Genomic DNA, 19,833 nt, shown 5'->3' with positions numbered 1-19,833 from the left:
GGGCTAAACCCTTAAGCAGGATTCGGTGGTTAGGCTTTAATAACTCCTTAAAAGTTCCGAGGTTGGCAGGACCTCCTCTCTTGATGCCAAAACCTCTACCTCATCTGTTGCCTCCTCTCTCTCCTTTTCCTTTTATTTCTCTATCTCAATCCATTTCTATCTTTTTTTTTTTCCTTTTAATCTTCTTTCTGTTTTGAGATTATATATTTTAAAGTTTATTTTATATTTATTAAAAATATGAAAAAACCATTTTATATTTCACCAAATGGGATTTATACATGAAGATGACTTTCTACTTTACATCATCGATTAGGATTTATCATGGAGTTTGGACAAAGACTGCATAGCAGAGACTGGGTCGGTTTCTCCTAAGGATGAAAACATAAATTATGAGGAAAAGAATTTTTGTTGAAATTGGCTTAGCTCTTGTCATATACTTTTTATCCTTTTTGTATAAAAGAAAAAAAAAAGTTTTTATCCTTCATTCATTTTTATATAGATAGGCTCAAGGCAGTTTCATTCAACCTAAGTCAGGATTTACATCAAGGATGTCTTCTTCGGGCAATTATTTGGTAAAATCATCAATTATTTTATGTTTGGTTTGAAGAAAAAGATATGTTTGGTTTGAAGAAAAATGTATGAAAAGAAAGAAAAAATATACAAAGTTTGTAAAGGTTTTCTAACCTTTTTCTTCTTTTACCTACTTTTTTCTTCAAACTAAACACAACCAAGATTAAAAATGTGATGGGATGGAAAGGAAACGAAGACACATATTGTTCTGTTCTTGCCCTATGTGTATGTTATACAAGGAGCCTATTATTCATATGCTATTCCATTGTCAATTTGCAAAGGCAGTGTGGTTCAACTCCCGTTTGCACTTATAATCATTCTCTCCCATTTGGTTGAGTCGGTAGTGTTCGGGATCGATGCCGATTCCTCAATAAATTGACATCACATTAGAGCAACATGAACGATTTCAAAATCATCAATTATTTTATGTTTGGTTGGCCGATTTCTAAGAAATCCTCAAATTGGTAAGAAACCAATTATTTAAAGTGGGGTTGAAAATATGAAGCGTCAAAAATGATGATTCCACTTTTCAAGCCGAATCATATTAATTTTGGATGATGTGGCATCTGACATGCATAGGGGAGATAGTTCCCATAAATACAAAAATCAATGTTGATAATCACTATCAAACAAATTCATTATTGGTTTTGAGAAATTGAATGACATGACGTAATGGTACCAAACAAGCAACTTCTCTAATTTCTAAGAAATTGATTTTTTTGAAAAAAATATCATCATAGGAATTAGCATTGATCCCAAACATAGATTTTCCTCTTTATGATAGGCATAATTAGGGGTTGATTCAAGCCGAGCCGAGTCGAATAGTACCAGGCTCGAGACTATTCTACAAGGTTTAAGCTCAGTTCAAGCCAAAACCTTGAGTTCGAGCTCGGCTCGAGTCAAAAGTTCATAAGCCCGAGCTCGGCTCGTTTTATATTCTATAAAAATACTTTATTATATATTTTATAAAAATAAAAATTATATAAAAAAATATTTTATATTTAAAAAAATAAGAATTATAATATTATATATATATATATATATATATATATATATTTGAGTCGGCTCACGAGCCAAGCTCTACTAGGCTCGAACTCGGTTTGTTTAATAATCGAGCCACTTAATTGAGCTCGAACTCGGCTGAAATCGAGCCGAGCTCGGCTCATTGCCGCCCCTAGGCACAATGATGGGCTTGCACATGTGTGCTTCCAATTAGCATGGTTTGGTGGAACATTTGGAGATCCTACAACTCCTTCCTATGTCAAATGATAGATTCAAGTCTAAGAGATGTTGTTGAGTGATTGCATAATGATGCAAGAGATTAACCAACAATAGAAGTTTGGATTTTCTCCTCACAAAGCACTCCTTACACCAATCTCATACAGGTAACCACAAATTGAGAGCATCTCCCATACTTGCATGTTGTCATACATGGGAAGATGTTCCTAATACACGGTTGCGATGTGCTGTGAGATTGGTGTGAAGAACGTTCTATGAGGAGCATATCCAAATCCTAACAATAATTATACTTTAGTGTCAGGTGGCAACCCCCATTGCCCACATGGATCAAAGGGAATTGTAAGGTGAGATTTTTATTTGGGAGCCTATGCGTATGAGTGGCCGGTTTGTATTAAGCAAATGATGTGGAATTGCTTGTTATAGCTGCTCAATTGGTTCTTTGTCCGTAAATGCGTCTACACAAAATGCATAGGGTAGGGTGGTTCTAGCTTGCAAAGGATGCTAAAAGGTTGGCCTTTAGAAGAGTATTATTGGAAAACAAATGCATTGCAGTTTGCAAGTGGTTTAGAACGTTAACTCCATAGCCAATGATGAGTTCTCACCATGGTTGGCTAAATATCATGATATTTGTATCCCATAGTGAACGTAGATGGTGTTACCCTGAGCTTTATCCGGAGGTCCTCAAATGAGATAGCATTCTATCTGCAATATGGAGGGCAAATTTTCCTCGCCTCCACAACCCCCCCAATTCATACCTTGCATAACATGGAACGGGATCTGTTCCTCGCACAGGGGTGCCTCACTTATAAATACAGAAGATGTTCCTAATGCATGGTAAGATGTGCATGTGAGGTGTGAGTGAAGCGCCCTGTGTGAGGAGCAAATCCGGTCTCACCCAACACCTACAATAGTTTGAATTTCCAAAATCCAAATTCTCTCTACACAAGAATATGCAAAACTCTCCTTGACCCTACCCTCCCCACATTTGAGGGTGGGACGAATTGGGCCCAAAAACCTACATTTAATAAAGTTGGTAAAGTAAATATGCATAACTTAAATTAGTAATTACTATAAAGTGGTGTATTGGTGTAGATACGGTGTATGCCCTGAAGTCTAAGGACCCTAAAGTGGTGTATTGGTGAGAGATCAAGTCTTTATAGTTCATTGGAGTTGGAATTCTCGCAAGAGTAGCAGAAGTAGGGGCAATGGATCTGAAATGAGTAAATGAGAAGAAACCCTCGAGCTTGGGTGTAGGTTACCTATTTATAGCCAACTCTATATACTCCATAACTTTCTTATCCCTTTTTACTATCTTACCTAACGTAGGCGCAAATGGCCCCGTCCTATCGCGGGCCTACACATGTCAGGCAGCGCAAGTGCGGAGCCACTTGACGGCCTTAGATGGCAGTTCTGTGAGTGGCAGAGCTTGACGGGTTTCAGGGAGCCAATAGTGTGGAGCCACCTGACGGCCTTAGATGGCCACACTCTTTGTGCATGGACTGCATCCCGACCATCTTAGCTCATCTACCTCCAAATGGTTTTAAGTATAAATAGGAAGTAACCCCCTCAAGGTAAAGGATTGGAATTTCAGTTCTATAACTAGCACTTGAGATCTCCTATCCTCTCTTGTGCCTCGAATGGGTGTTCACACCTTGAACCTCATCCACTTTGCACTCACTTATACTAATTTAACCATTGGAGTTTCCACCTAGGGGCTTTGACATTGTCCTTTTCACAGGGTCGACCCACTAGTCCTTAAGATACCTCGGCCTCACCTCAGCTTAGGAGCAAATTTACCGTGCTTTCCTAGTATCAACATTACCCTTGATTATTTCAAGATTACTCTACGATGTTCTATTCCTTAATTAGTGAACATGCTTTTAATTGTTAATCATAAATCCTCTTGATTAATGTTCTTGATTATTTCGATACTTAGTACACCTTATACGACATGGGTAGGGGTGGCAATCTCAACCCTGACCCTTTTGACCCACCCGCTTCAAAATCATACCCACCCATTCCGGTAATGGATTATATTGGGTCAAGTGACCCATTAAGGTCAGTAAAAGAGGGTCAAGGTGGGTTGGGTCGAGAGGGAAGTTGGTGCAAGCCAGATTCGAACAAAGATCTCTGGTTTCCGATGTGCAGCTGGAACGTGTTCTAGTTAGTATCTCCGATGTGCAGATGCAAGCCAGAGAATCCAGCTAGAACAAAGATCTCTCAACTCACCATGCCCTCGAAGCAAGTTTTTTCATAGTTAGGGTTTCAAGGCACTATACTCCACGTTAGGGTTTCAAGCCACTCGCCATCGAAAATTTTTCACAATTTTCTCAACGCTCTGCTAGTTCCGCCATTGAAGCAGGTTTTTCCTCTTAGCTTCAATGCCACTGTTTCTCGCTGTGTCCCTGTTTCCATCGCCGTCGTTTCTCAGAGTTCTCAAGTTGCGTGTACATCAGAGCTTTGGATAGGTAAATATTTTTGGCATTGCTCATCTTCTTTAATATCATAGATTTTATATAGTGATTGGCATACTGAAGTAGGAAATCAAGATGGAATTATCTTCTTTAATCTCAAATAGCTGTTTCTTATTGTATGGTTTTGTAGTTTCTACCTGGCATTTGATTTCAGATTGAATGATTGTAATAGTAGTGTTTACACCAGTTTGATTTCTTATTGTGTGGTCTCGTAAACTGTATCAAATTTAACATAAAAAATGATAATTACATATAGGGAAAAGGAGTTTACACCAGTTTGATCCAAAATCCAAATACTGAGAGTGCAGAAATCATGGACTTTGATGGCTTCTCAAAAGGGGGGAGCGCTTTGAGGTGAGATTGGAGAGGTCATTAAGGTGTTATATTCCAGGCGGCCTAATAGGTGGTAGAAACTGTGTACAAGGGGCTGGGGATGCTTTTGGTTGCTTGAGAGATGATGACTGATGTTGATAGTGAGTGTTGAATTATATATAATCCATAGCAACAAGTATTATCTATTCTCTTACAATGGGATCTCTTTCAAGCAAAATCTTTGCACACACTCTACAAGCATGGGCATCCAACTGTACATTGAGAACATTTCCCTATGAGTTTAACATACATGTGCCGGAGATGTTCCTAATTTGTGGCTATATGTCACGAGTTTTTTCTTGCAGAAGATCCAGCCTCGAATAAAATGATGAATTCAATAGAATTTTTCTGGAGATTGATGATTTTCTACCTTCCACAGGTCTCTATAGAGGCCTGTTGATACTTAACCTTGGAGTTAACTTTGGATTGGATTGTTACCGATCTAATTTGTTATAGATTAAATCCAATCATAATAATACAAGGATTTATTTGGTATGGCCCAATCCAATCCAACAATAAGCATAACAGGATATCCGGTACGTACCAATTTAATTGGATTAGATTTGGATCCAATACATTGACAGCTTTAAGCTCAAGTGATAAGCCTTGTCCATGATGTGAAGCTTGATCAATTTTTTTTTTTGTTTTTTTTCTCTCTACAATACCGTCACATTTTGTAGGAGTTAGTAGATATACCATACATGCCCATCACTTGTTGGTTAGAGAGTTTAGGTGACAAAAAGATTAACTTGTTTTTCCCATCCAATGGGTGATAAACATGTAGGAGGTAACTTGAAGGAATTGTTATCTATTGTAACAAAGTGTGACTATTGGACATACTACTTAGAAGTCTAAATGTAGATACTTAAAGGTGGTTTACAAAGTTGAGTTGGGTTCTTTGGGGACTGCTTGAATGTTTGACAAGCAAAGCTAACTTAATGCATGGAGTGAGTTGTAGCCTGTAGCATTATCAGTTTTCTCCTTTCTGTTTTACTAAGTCATGTAATGTCACCTAAGTTTTAACAATAAATTTGTTTCCCTTTCAGTACCCAACAAGTATGCACTCATTGGATCACCACTATTTGCTTAATCCTCTTATTCTTATAACTTTAGTCATATTAAGTTGCATATATAGATGGTTTAATAATCTTAGCATATGCTGCCCTGAACTGTAATGTTGAATTATTATTTTTTTTTGAAAAAGGTAGGGTAAATTTATTAATTGAAATCAGAACCATACAAAGGGCCTCCCAGAAGGGAGCAAAGACTGAGAACAGCCTCTCAGTTTACATTACAATTCAAATATACTAACAGATCTTAACTAAGACCCCAAGGCCTTTGGCTGCATGCCTTTTATACCTGCAGTCCAGGACACTAACTTTCCCACTGCACCAGACACAAGACAGTCCGCCTCATTTTTCTTATTCTGAAAGATTCTTCTGTTTCTCTCTGCCCATATGGAACTGATAACAGCTGCAGGGATAGCCCACCAAACATTTCTAGCCAACCTAGAAAGGCCTAACAAATCCCAACTCAGCAGATCTCAAACCTGTTTTGGCATGGCCCAGGAAATACCTTCCGAAGAGAGAAAATGGTTCCAAATTCCCGTCGCGAAAGGGCAATAGATGAAGAGATGATTGTTGTCCTCTTCTGCTTTCCCACACAGCTCACACAGCATGTTTTGAATCAGAATTCCTCTTTTTGTCAAATTCTGTTTAGTTAGATTTTTGTCCAATACCACCTCCCACAGCAGTGCGTTCACTTTGAGAGGAGGAATCTGAGTCCAGATTCTAGTAGCAGGAATGATTGTTTCCCTTTCATCCACTGATCCACACCTCAGTTTTACTTTACCTCTATTCAATGTTAACTGTTTATTTCTATTCTTAGTCTGCTGAACAGGGACTGATCCTTGTTCAGTTCTTCTTACATCCTAAATACGGCAGACCATCATAAATTCACAGTTGTGGAAGGTTGACACAGGTAACCAAACCCAAACAATTAGGATAAAACTTTGTAAAATTGGAATGCACGTGTATTTCAATCTTAGTTGGGGGCAAAACACGTAGTTTCTATATTTTCAAATTTATGAACAATTTCTTAGAAATGGATCTAGGCAGAAGAACAAACCAAATGATGGTGGGTTTACCCATCTAGGTTGTATATGTGGACCATTCTATTTTCTCATATGTATAATTTGTATGAACTAATAGATGTCTCTTTATATGATTCATTGTTTATATGGAGTTATATATTCGCTCCATATCAGTCGCTATTTTGATGTGTCATTCAAAGACATTTGTTTGATGTCAAAACATCAAGTCAGTCAAATAGAAGGGCTAGTTATATTATGCATTTTTTCTGATTTTTTTCCTCCAAAAGTTACGCTTTTTTACAAATTTATGCTTTTTTTTTTTTTGCATTTCTGCTATTTTCTGGTATTTGTCTGCATAATGTTTGCAATTTTCAGCTATTTTTTTTCATTTCTGCAATTTTGTGGTTTTTTTCTGCATTTTTTGCTATTTTCTGGCATTTTATGCATTTTTCTGGTATTGTCTGCTAGCTTTTGCTATTTTCTGCAATTTCTTGGTATTTTTCTGACTTTTCTGCATTTTTTTAGTAATTTTCTGCAATTTCTGCTATCTTCCGCATCTTCTGCAATTTTCTGCTATTTTTCTGCAACTTTCTATTATTTTCTGTATCTTCTGCAAATTTCTGCTATTTTGTGGCATTTTCTGCTATTTTTCTGCATTTTCTGCAATTTTCTGCTGACCAATGTTCAGAAAAATCGTAATTGTATTGTAAATTGTAGAAAAAATTGAGTCAAATCGAATTGTGAATCATATTATTGTAAGTCGTAAGATTATTTCTTTTTTTTTAAAACTTGTTAAAATAAAATGTAGTACTTTTAATCCATGTATACCATGTATGTACCTAAATCAATAGAATTTACCACTTATACAATGGAAGTCTAAGATGATATATTTAAGTTTGACTTGAGAATTAAATAATTCACATACAACGACTCTTTATCTTACATATGATGGAAAATAAACTCAAAATAACCTTTTTTTATATATAATTTCTAGAGGTATCTTGAGGGATGAAAGGGGTAGCATCTGGTGGGTCTTAGGTGGCCCAATCAGCTATATTGACTCAACTAAGGCTGAAGTGTTGGCTGCTCTCACTGGAATCAGAATAGTAAAAAGCTTGGGTATTCAGAACTTGTATATTGTAGGAGATTCAGCAAATACCATTAAATGGCAGAAGGACAAGGAGGGGGTCCTTGGAGGTTGTGCCATTATTTGGCAGAGGCAAGAGATTCCTTGGAATGTTTAAATGTAAACCTGCTCTGGATCCTGAGGGAGCTGAATCCACGTTGCAGATGGATTACCTAAAATTGGTGCAGGATTAGAAAATCTGTATAGCAATGGGCTTCCTCCCTTGTAAGCTTTTCGGGGCTTATCCCCTGTTTTGTACATCTTCTCATGTACTTTTTCTTCTTTTAATGAAATTTGGTTAAACTTTCCTAAAAAAAACTACGAAAAGATGAAAAGAATAACATTTAGATTTTGAAGATGTTTTTGCTATACCTCTTTAAATGCCTTGGCTCACTGATTGGATTTTAAGATTAAAACATTTGAACAACTATAATTTGTAAGTATTGACGTTATATAATGCTATTAAAACATCGTGATTTAACTTTTATGGCTTGGTTGTGAATCCAAGGCAAGTGTCAGCATTATATAATAAAGATATGTATCATCTTTAAGATAAATGAGTAATAAAATTATTAGCACTGTTTATGAGTATAAGCTCCTTGTTTAACATGGTGAAGTTTGATGAGCTCAGGTCTGCTGCCAGCAACACACCTTGACAACTATGCTAATTTCATATATCTTTCTTCCTTAAACAGATCCCATTGGTCGCTGGTAGTGACGATCGGTGGAAAACGATCAGCGAGAGGTTGAGTTGGCACAAATCCCATTCGGGAGATATGAGACGCCATGGAAATTACCCTAGGAAGACATATTACCAGAAGTCAAAACCCTTTGGTGGCAATGGAGGAAGAAGATACAAGGAGGGGGAAAATCAAATAGTGGAGCCCTTTGCAGAGAAAGCAAAAGCTTTGGAATGGATGAAAGAGGGAGAAGCCACAATAAAAGTTGGAAGGAAAAACTTTTTTGTGGAAGTAAACAGGGAGGGAGAAGAAAAGAGGAAGAAGTTCCTGAAAGCATGCCTGGTAGGCTTGGTGGAGACATCTTACTCGGTTCCAAAAGTACAACAGTGGGTGGCGAGAAAATGGAACGTAGCTTTTGGGGTAAGAGCGTCTCTGAGGCAGAGGTGCTCAGGGTATGGAAAACAGGGGCGAGAAATGTTGAAGGTTCTGTGATGCATTTAGTTCCATAGGAGGTGTACTCTGAGGGGCAAGGAAAACCACTCAACGACCGTGATGAATATTGGGTGAAAATATTTGGCCTTCCCTTACAGTTTTGGAGTGAAGCAGTGGTTAGGCAAATAGGGAGTTATGTGGAGGGTATGTACAAATGAACAACTCACAGGAGGCAAAGGAAACAACAGAATGGTTTAAAGCAAAGTGGAAGGGCTACCCACCGGCGACAGCAAACATCTTAGAAGGAAGCGAGATGGTGGTGGTAACCCTGTGGCTGGAGATAATTCCAAAGCGTTGCAGAAAGACGGAGGATGCAAGGCAAGCAGTATTAGTAGAGAAACGTCTGATCCACTTGGCCCTGGCAGGTTAAGACATTGATTCGGAAGTAAGCCAAAAAATGAAGGGGGAAAGCGGTGATTGGAGAGGAAGGAAGAAGAGTGATCAGTGCCGGAGAAGAGGGTGAGGTCAGGGAGACGGAGAGGGCAGTTGCGGGTGAGGTACAGGGGCATGTGGCAATGTCTGAAATCACTGACACCGAAAGGGAAAGAGTGAGCAAAAAGAAAAGTCAAATAGAAAATCTGAGCTGTAGAATGTCAGAGGGCAGGCAGACTGAAATTAATATTAACATTCAAAATTTGAATTTTGAAGAGCTGTGCAAGAGGTTAATGGAGCGTTGTTGCGAAAAGATGGAGCGATCTGGACCGTAGAAGAGGGAGGAGTAGATCAAGGCGATGTAGGAGAAGATGCAATGGATCATTAATGTCACCACCAAAAGCTCTAAACACTACTATTTTAAACCTGAGGGTTTAGAGGTGGCCCATCATGTGGCTTCAAACGTGGAGGGCCGAATACAAACTGGGGGAAAATCAACCAATGGACTGGCTCGGTTGAACTAGTTTCAATCCAAGCTGGAACTCGAGAAAAGATGACCGATGAATGGTTGCATTTCAGGAGGGAGATAACTTTGGACAACAATGCGGAGAGTAGTAGACGGGGAAATACAGGGGAGGACTTGGGGGAGAAAGGGGAGGGCGAGAAAAAGAACACATGAGCTTGGGAGAGACCAGGGTAGTGCCAAAGGATGGAATCATCCAAAGATGGAGCCCTAATTACCATGAACAAGAGTAGCGAATCACCTGGGGATGAAGAAGTTCAGCCGCTCGCAGTGATCATGGCAGGTGAGGAAACAACATATAGTGACCTGCAGCCACTGCACTTTTCTATCGTGGAAAGAGAGGGAAGCAACCCCATCAAAATCTCTAGTTGGGTTCTCTCAAATCTCTTAAACATTGGAGATTTTCTGGGGGTGCCAATGAAGGGGTTGGAAGGAGTGAGGAAAGAATACTTGATAGTAATCGAAAGAAAAGTATTAGAGAAGGGGAGATGGGATCGTAGAACAGAAAAAGAACTTTTCAGACTGGCTTGGGGTTTAAATGAGAAGGCCGGTAGTGTGAGTAGGGGCAAGAAGGTATTGAAGGGGCGGTGAAGGGGTAGAGGGATAGGGTCTGGTAAATTGTAAATGGCTTTTTGCAAATTTTGGTGTACAGATGGAGTTGCTGAAAGTGGTATCTTGGAATATAAGGGGCCTAAATTCAGGGCATAGAAGGGTGGTTGCCAACACATTTTTCGAAGAAACGGAATCCGGGAATTTTATGTCTGCAGGAAACAAAGATGGAGAAGATGTGTCAAGCAGTGGTGGGAAATATATGGGGGGGGGGAGTGTAGCTGTGATTGGGTAGCTTTACCAGCTCAAGGAACATCTGGGGGGATTCTGGTGGTCTGGGATACAGAATTAATCTCAGTCAAAGATAAGATCATTGGACAAATTTTGGTATCATTTTTATTCCACTCACAGGACAGCGATTGGGATTGGGTATTGCCAGTGCTATACGGGCCAAATGAAGAGGGTTTGAGAAATGCTTTTTGGGAAGAGCTGGATGATACAAGAAGGAGATGGGATTGCCCCTGGGGTTGTAGGGGGGATTTTAACACAATTAGGTTCTCCTATGATAAGAAGGGTTGGAGAGAAAACAGGAGGGGAATGAGGGGATTTAGGGAGTTCATGAGGAGATGGGAACTATTAGATCTACCTTTACTAGGGGGGAAATATACATGGACAAATAACTAGAGTGAGGCAACCTTACTGAAGCTTGATAGATTTGTGGTCTCCCCCGAGTGGGAGGAAAATTTCCCAAATTTGTCCCTAGAAGCTCTACCCAGACCAATATCTGATCATGCACCAGTCATGCTGAACTGTGGTGGTATAAGGGGAGGGGAGGCCGCCCTCCGTTCAGGTTTGAACATGCTTGGTTTGAAGTACCAGGTTTTGTGGAGTTGATAGCTGAATGGTGGAATAGTTTATCCTTTGAAGGTTCGTCAAGCCACATTTTCAGCAAAAAGCTGAAGGGGTTGAAACAAAAAATAAAAGATTGGGCACAAACTACCTTAAAGGTGAATGAAAATAATCTTCTCTATTAATATCTATTAATAAAAGTCTTTGTTATCTGTCAAAAAAAAGTGAATGAAAATAATCAGAAAAGATACCTAGAGGAAATTGCTGAAATTGATAGACAAGAGGAAAATGGAGATATTGGTAGAGAGGAGAGGTCAGAAAGAGATGGCTAAATTGATAAAAGAAAAAAGAAAGAAAGAGAAATGGCTAAGAGGGAATTTCACAAATTAGCTTAAAAAGAGGAAATTAAATGGAATTGATCAAAAAAATAAAAAAGAAGAGGAAATTAAATGGAGACAAAGGTCAAGATGCTAGTGGTTGTGAGATGGAGACAACAATACAAAGTTCTTCCACAAAATGGCTAGTGCAAGGAGAGAAAATACAATAAAAAAACTAGAAATTCAGGGGGTGGAAATTGAAGAGGAAGGTCAGATAAAAACCCATATAACAAAGTCCTACAAAAATTTGTACAAGGAAATATTGGAGATCCAGACCTTTGTTAGTTGGTTTGCAGTTTAATTCTCTCTCGGCAGAGAAATCTAGAGATTTGGAGGCACCATTCAGAGGAGGAAGTGTTGGATGTGGTGAAAGGCTTGGAGGGTGACAAGGCACCAGACTCGGACGGTTTTACTTTACTTTTCTATAAGAAATGCTGGGGAATTGTGAAGCAAGACATGCTAAATGTGCAAAGGGAGTTCCATGAGAGGGGTGCTTTGGAAAGGAGCTTAAATCATACCTTCATCACTCTAATACCAAAGAAGAAAGGAGCAGTAAAGCTGGCTGATTTCAGACCAATCAGTCTAATTAGCAGCCTTTACAAAATATTAGATAAGTTATTGGCTAACAGAATGTATAGAGTGATCTAAAATCTGATTACGGAGACCCAAGGTGCATTCATAGAAGGAAGGTTGCTTGTGGATGGCGTCCTCATAGCAAATGAACTAATAGATTCAAGGAAAAGGAGTGAACAAGCGAGATTACTTTGTAAAGTAGACTTGGAGAAGGCATATTGTCATGTAATCTGGAATTTAAAGAGAATGAACTTCGGAAAGAGATGGAAAATTTGGATAAAAGTGTACTTATCTTCTGCCTTGTTCTCAGTTCTTGTCAATGGGAGTTAATGTGGTTTGATTAGAAGCTCTAGAGGCTTGAGACAAGGTGACCCACTCTCTCCCCTTCTATTCATTTGCCTGACGGAAGCTCTTTCCAGAATGGTTGAGAGAGCACGAGAGGGAGGATTATTAGAAGGCTTTAAAGTGGGTAATGGGGAGGTGGAGATTTCACTCCTTCAATTCGCATATGACACTCTCTTCTTTTGTGATGCGTTGTGGGAACAAATTTGGAATATGAAGGCAATATTAAGATGGTTTGAGGTGGTAACAGGTTTACATATTAACATTCGAAAGAGTGAGATCATGGGTGTTGGGGAGGTAGCAAATCTGAAAGAATGGGGCAGATGATTGGGGATGTAAAGCTGGTAAACTCCCGTCTAGGTACCTAGGTATGCCTTTGGGGGAAAACTGCAAGTCCAAATCTATATGGGAGCCCATCCTGGAGGTGGACAGAAAACTAGCATCATGGAAGACAAATACCTATCCAAGGGTAAACTCACTTTAATTAAAAGTATGTTGTCCTCACTTCCTGTATTTTTTTTTTCCGTCTTTATTTCCAATTCCAGCTAAGTGGGCTACAGCACTGGAAAAAAAGATGAGGGACTTCCCGTGGAGGGGTTGGAAGGACTCAGAGTGTCATCTGGTTAACTGGAAGAAAATCTGCTGTTCCAAAGCAAATGGGGGTTTCGGGATCTCAGATCAGTGAAAGATGTGAACACTGCCTTTCTTGGAAAATGGTTATGGAGATTCAATCAGCAGTTAGACAGTTTATGACGAAGACTAATTGTAGCCAAATATGGGATCAGCAGCAGAGAATGGGAAACTGAGGAGGTTTGATCATCCTATGGCTGTTGAAATTGAAAGGCAATTGAGAAAAATCAATCCCAATTTTATTACTTCAAAAGAACAAGATCTCATACGGCAGGGTATAAAGTATAAAGTGGGAGATGGCAGTAGCAGATTATGTGGAAAGGCAGAATGGACTTTGTGCATGGAACCCTCATTTTAGAAGGAACTTAAATGACTAGGAGGTGACATCTTTAATCAACTTGCTACAGATTTTATATGACTCAAAAATAACTGGTTTAGGGGAAGATTGAAGAAAGTGGATCCTTGAGAAATCAGTAGTGTTCTCTGTAAAGTCCTTTTTCAAAGGCATATCAAGAGAGGAGACCACCTCCTTTGCATGTGATGGGATTTGGATAAAAAAAGTACCGTCTAAATTGGCATTCTTTGTTTGGTCAGCAGTGTTGGACAAGATTCTAACTAAAGAGAACCTGGTTAATAGAGGCATAGAAGTGGCTGATTTGGCTTGCCCCTTATGCAATGTTAGTATGGAGTCGTCTAGACATCTGCCGATACACTCGGAGTTTTCTCACTGGATTTGGTTAAAAATGTTGGGCTTATTTGGGGTAACAACATGTCTACCAGCAGATGTGAGGGGATTAATAGAGGCGTGGTATCTTGGAGGCTTAAGCAGGGCTGGAAAGGTCACTTGGAGCATCATCCTTGCCAGCAGTATCTGAGCTGTATGGAATGAGATGAATAGCAGATTGTTTGAAAGAATTCAGCACTCAAAGAAAGAAATTCTGAGTAAAATATTGGGAATGGTTCATTCTTGGGTGGCTGTCCATCCTCTATTTAGATCCAGACATGTTAGCTCTTTTTTTGAGTTTGATCTCCTTTTTGTACGGAACGGATAAGTCTTTTTGGGGTTTTGTTTGGTTGTTATGGGCAAATCTTTACATCCTTTGTTCAGTTTCTCATTGTACAGGGGTTTCTTTGTATAAACTTTTTTGATTAATGAAATAGGCAATCCATCTGCACATCTGGGACATCTACCTTGTCATTCATTGAGAGATGTTCTTGATTTGCAGCTGGATTTTTGTGTTATAAACATCGTAATGTACTTCTTCTGGCAGCAAATTTATAATTTTTTTCATGGATATATTTCTGTACAAATTGCTGCAATCCATTGCTCTGCCGTATTCACTCATGTAATCCTTGTCTGAACTGTATTGGATCAGCTGCATCCCACCTAAGGATGCCGATAGGTTGGGTCAAATAGTAAATCTTCCCTCTCCCATCTGGTTTGTTTCCACTCAACCTTAATTAAGTGGTGAATTGGGCTTGGGTAAATAAAATTTGATCCGTCTTAGGTTCAAGTTGGGGTAGATCTGCAATGAATTGAACCCACTAAATTATGAATTGTATTTAGAATTCTATTATGATGGTAACTGTAAAGGATAATGCTGTTCTATCTTTATTATTCATGTAAAATTGAATATTGGTGCAATTCTATAGGGCCCATTACTTGGTGTAATAATAAGATCTTGGACTGGCAAGCGGAGAATGCGGATTCAAGTTTGAAAGTGGTCATCAAAGGGTTTATATTACTGAACTGCCCTACAAAATAAACTAAATGTTGTAGCAACTCCTGCAATTTTTGTAGCCAGTTGTTTTCATAGATGCTGAAGCTCCTTTCATGGCACTCTCCAATTCTTCAAACTCTAACCCAAAACTTAAACCTCTCCCATCTAGCACCACCCTTGCTATTTCTCTGCAGCTCTTTGTGTATAAAACACTCTTCGACAATTTCTGATGATATCTATGACCCTCCTTTTTCCCACACTTCAAAACCCTCAAAATCTAAGAGTCCCATAAAAGCTTTAGCTTCTGAAAAAGAACAGAATCTCCCAGTCCATTCTGATCTTCCATTTGATTTCAGATACTCGTACTCTGAAACCAACCCGTCAATCCAGCCTATAGGGTTTCGAGAACCACCAAGGTTTTCTCCATTTGGTCCCGGTCGTCTCGACCGGAAATGGACTGGGACTTCCGCACCAGCAGAACAATTTCCAGATGCATCAGAGGTCTTTAAAGAACAGAATTCAGTGCTTGGTTATCCACTCACCGAGGAAGAAATTGAAGAGCTTGTTGAGCGGTATCGACACAACGATTGTTCCCGACAGATTAATATAGGTATTTCTCTACTTGTTCTGTAACTTGTTTGCTCAGTATCTTTTATCCATAGACTTGAATAACTAGCTTTATATCATCTCCTCCCCCCCCCCCCCCCCCTCTCAGGTTTGTTTCTGTGCATCATAAGGTTCACAACTCTGATTCATATAGATGATGATGGATTCTACAAGTTTTCTGTATTAACAACTGAATGGTTTTGATTCAAATTCGGTGTCTAGGGAAGGGTGGAGTAACTCACAATATGTTGGATGACATACACAACCACTGGAAAAGAGCTGAAGCAGTCAGAATCAAATGCTTGGGAGTACCAACTCTTGACATGGACAACATTTGCTTCCACCTTGAGGTTGTTTGTGTGTGTGTTTTCCCCTGAAGAGCCTTATATTCTAATGATTTTGTAATTTTTTGTTCTTTTGAATTTGTTTGCCAGAAATTGTTGCACTTGATAATTATTAGTACTTCATCCACAGGATAAAACTGGAGGCAAAGTTATCTATCGGCATATAAATATCCTTCTCCTGTACCGTGGTCGAAACTATGACCCCAAGAACAGGCCAGTTATCCCTTTGATGCTATGGAAGCCATATCCCCCAATCTACCCAAGATTAGTTAAAAATGTAGCAGATGGCCTAACATTTGAGGAAACCAAGGAGATGAGAAACAGGGGATTGAACTCTCCCCCTCTTATGAAACTCAGTGAGTCGATTACATTTTGGATGCATCTGTTGAAAATGGCATTCACTCCAACTATCTTATCATTTTGTAAGTATTGATATATCATATGGGAGGAGGATTCATAATTTTGATGGGCATGAGGGTATTTTCATGTTGTGCAGCCAGGAATGGTGTGTATGTGAATGTGGTGCAGAAAGTGAGAGAGGCATTCAAGACTGAAGAAGTTGTGAGACTGGAATGCACCTATGTGGATACTAGTGACTGTAAGAAGATTGGTGTGAAGCTAAGAGTAAGCCACCCTTTTTATGACTGAATTGTACTCCTTTCAGAATTGTAAAGTTCCTCCACCTCCCCCCATCCTAGCCTTCTTCAATTCTCAAATGTTGTTGACATAATTTGATTTCATGATATTCAGTCGAGATTGTTTCCAACATCCACTTGATTGTTTCTCTTACGATTCCATAAATGTAGGATTTGGTGCCTTGTGTCCCTATATTATTTAAGGATGGTCAGATCATACTTTGGAGGGGCAAGAAGAACGGGGAACAAGATTCAACCAGTTAGCACCCCCAACATTTCCAATGAAGGCTACACTAGGATATTTGGTGGGGTGCATAAGATGTACTTGTGGCTTGAAAATGGACACAATTGGATTGTATTACAGTTTGTAATTTGAGTTGCCCTCAGCTAGCAAACGGCAGCCCATTAGGTAAGGTGTTGATGTGCAACTTTCAATAGATGTTTTATTGTCTGCCACAGCATAATTAAATGTCATCTTCCCATGAAATGCTTTGCTGAATGCAGAATCGACATGCAATTTCAATTACCAAGAGGCAAATGGAGAATTTGGACCTTGGTCTCCTAAGCGACATAGGGAAAATTTGATAATACTTGGACTTTGGATTTTAGACCAGCGTCTGCAGTGATTTTGGTGTTGTGGATCATCATCCAGCATGTGGTCGTGACAAGACTATTTCAAGTTACATTGATGGCATTGTTTCCATGGTGCTACTAAAGGTGAATCTTGTTAATTTGGAACTGAAATTCTCTGTCTATCATGCCACAAGCATGTTTTCCAAAAACGAGCAGCTTCTGATGTAGAGAAAAAAGGGCTTCAAGTTTCTCAACAGTCTTTTTTCAGGACCCACAATTGCAATGCGGGTAAAAGGAGGAAATATTCATTTCTTTTTTATATTTGATAACTGCAAGGTTAGCAAGATCAAACCCTTGAGCTAAAGATTCTACCCTTCTCTGTTGCCTTTCACCAATACTTGTGTGAACAGCCTCACAAGAATCGCCTAGTTATAATTAACCAAAGAGTTTTCTCAGGTCAATAAAACAACCAATTAGGACAGCAGAATGTAATCTCTCCATGAAAAGCGATCATGCTTCCCCCTTTTCCCTGATAAGCCTCATTTCTATCATATTTGTGTTGCATGGTCTTTTCCCAACACTTTATTCTTGAGGGATATTATCTCTGTGTGACATTTTCTTTTCTCAAATGACTTTTTGTTTGTTATATTGTTTGACAGAAATGATAGTTATTATTGACATTGAATATCATTTTTCGTGTTGCAGTATTTAGGCATGTAACAGTGTGTTCCATGGCACAAGAAATAACAATAACTAGCCAAGGCATCCCTTGGCATTCTACTTAGGAGGCGTTTCTTTTTCCAGATTTATGTGGGGAGCAGGGAAAGTTTATTTTCCTGGGTACCACTTATCCAGGTAAGTGATACCCATCTCCTAGGCAAGGTTCAAAATCGGTATTTTTTTTGTAGGTTTTATTTATTTTTTTTTTGAAACCGGTTCAAAGGAGTTGGTTTAAGGCCTGAGTACCACTTATCCGGGTAAGTGATACCCATCTCCTAGGCAAGGTTCAAAATTAGTATTTTTTTAGGTTTTATTTATTTTTTTCGAAACTGGTTCAGAGGTGTTGGTGTAAGGCCTGGCTACCCTCTGAACCATTGTCTGACCCGATACAACCCCTGGAGGGGCGTATCAGGAAGCCATCGATATCAATACTTTGAACCTTGCTCCTAGGTGGGTAAATAACTTTCCCACATATGAGTAAAGTTGCCATCACTTGAATGAGAAAATAATGCCCTTAATAATGGATTTTTATGGTTAAAATGATCATTGCGTTATTTACCTAGAAAATAAAAGAATATGGGTAAATGGGTAAGTGTTTCCTAGTAAAAACTTACCCAAGTAATTGCATTTACCTGGGTAAATAACTTGCTGAAAAGCAAATGGGGCCTTAATTTGTGAAGCACACATGAAATAATACTCTTTAGTCCTTTATATGTGCAAATAGCACCTTGCAAAATGGACATGAGCTTATTAACACAATTTTTAAAACCGAACTGGACAACGAACTGGCCAGGGGTCCGGTTCCCAGGTCAAATGGTCCAACTGTTTGAATTGAATTGAACAGATGGCCCATTTTGACAAAAAAAAAAAAAGATCAAAACCGTTGAATGGTTTGAATAGTTTAATTGCCCAGGTCAGCGGTTTTTTTATCAAATCAATGTTTTTTGGCAAATTTTCAGTTTTGGGAAAAAATGAAATCGGTCACCTGACCATTTCCCAGTTTTCTGGTCTGACTGGTCCGGTGTTGACCATCCGGTCCAATCCAGTTTAGAAAACCATGTATTAACATACACATTTTTTGAAAGAATATTAACATGCAATTGAGTTCTTTTGAATCTTGAATAAATTCACCTACTGCCTCACAACTAAAGGTGCAAGTTCCATTAATTTTTCAAATTTGACTAAAGCTAATAGAATATTTGGCTTCAAGCTCACAAGCTTGTTCTGATTAATATATTAGCTTTTTCGAACTTTTGATTCGAACTTGAAGTTATGATGAGCCGAACATGGAAAGGAAAATAGAGTAAATGCAGAAGGTAAGGAGTATTTTTTGTCAAGCTGAACCGTGACATGCTGAAGAGAACAAAAAATTGCAAGAATTACTGGAAAAGCTTGTATGCATCAGCCCCACACGTCATTGAAAACAAGAACAAAGACGGCAGAGTCGGAAACCCAGCTAAACCACCATAGCTAAACTACAGGGAGCAATCTTTCCTTGCATTTCCCATGGCAACTCTGTCGATCAGCTGCATACTCACATAATTGAATTTCAAAACTGGTTAATACTAGTGCTAGGTGGTATGGGTTTGTGGAAGTGGAACCTAGGTTCTAGGGTTGGTTCTGGCCTTGGTGGTTTTATGATTAGTTTTCTTATTCTTTCTTTACACCCCCTCGAAATAGGGACAAGGTTATTCCCATCTCCTCTTCCACCCCCTGTGATTTTTTATAATGTCAATTATTTTTGTTTTTTGTTTTATTTAAAAAATCTAAAAATAAAATAAGTAAAATATACAGTCCTATTAAAAAAAGATTCAAATATATTCAACATATGTTTAATAATATTAATATGCATAATACATACATATTAGTAGGATCTTCATGGGGCAGGGAGTGCTCTTCCCATCCCGCCAATAAGGATGAAAATTTTTCCATCCCCGTTCCCATAAGGGGAAAATTATCCCCATGGGGTGGGGA

General features: G+C 38.9%; 1 protein-coding gene across 7 annotated transcripts; it reads left to right on the top strand.

Annotated features, from left to right (window-relative positions):
- The first annotated feature begins 3,777 nt into the window (after positions 1-3,777).
- On the top strand, positions 3,778-17,829 carry LOC148871081 (RNA-binding CRS1 / YhbY (CRM) domain-containing protein). Of its 7 annotated transcripts, none has more exons than XM_088970693.1 (8): positions 3,810-4,277; positions 8,569-10,223; positions 14,914-15,591; positions 15,810-15,946; positions 16,062-16,287; positions 16,428-16,555; positions 16,738-16,975; positions 17,071-17,829. In XM_088970693.1, exons 3-7 carry the CDS (start codon positions 15,078-15,080, stop codon positions 16,828-16,830), a joined length of 1,098 nt encoding a protein of 365 aa, XP_088826819.1. In that variant the 5' UTR covers positions 3,810-4,277; positions 8,569-10,223; positions 14,914-15,077; the 3' UTR covers positions 16,831-16,975; positions 17,071-17,829. The 7 variants fall into 7 exon arrangements, with proteins under 7 accessions (XP_088826823.1, XP_088826819.1, XP_088826818.1 ...); XM_088970692.1 differs by having other exon boundaries at positions 8,569-11,496; XM_088970694.1 differs by lacking the exon at positions 8,569-10,223 and adding an exon at positions 4,540-4,637.
- Positions 17,830-19,833: the final 2,004 nt, after the last annotated feature.

This window comes from Nelumbo lutea, chromosome 2, assembly GCF_056320005.1.
Source record: "Nelumbo lutea isolate HS-2025 chromosome 2, American lotus-T2T, whole genome shotgun sequence".
In the NCBI taxonomy this organism is placed as follows: Eukaryota; Viridiplantae; Streptophyta; class Magnoliopsida; order Proteales; family Nelumbonaceae; genus Nelumbo; species Nelumbo lutea.
Note: the sequence above shows the minus strand (reverse complement) of the source record. Positions and strands in the feature narration are given on the sequence as shown.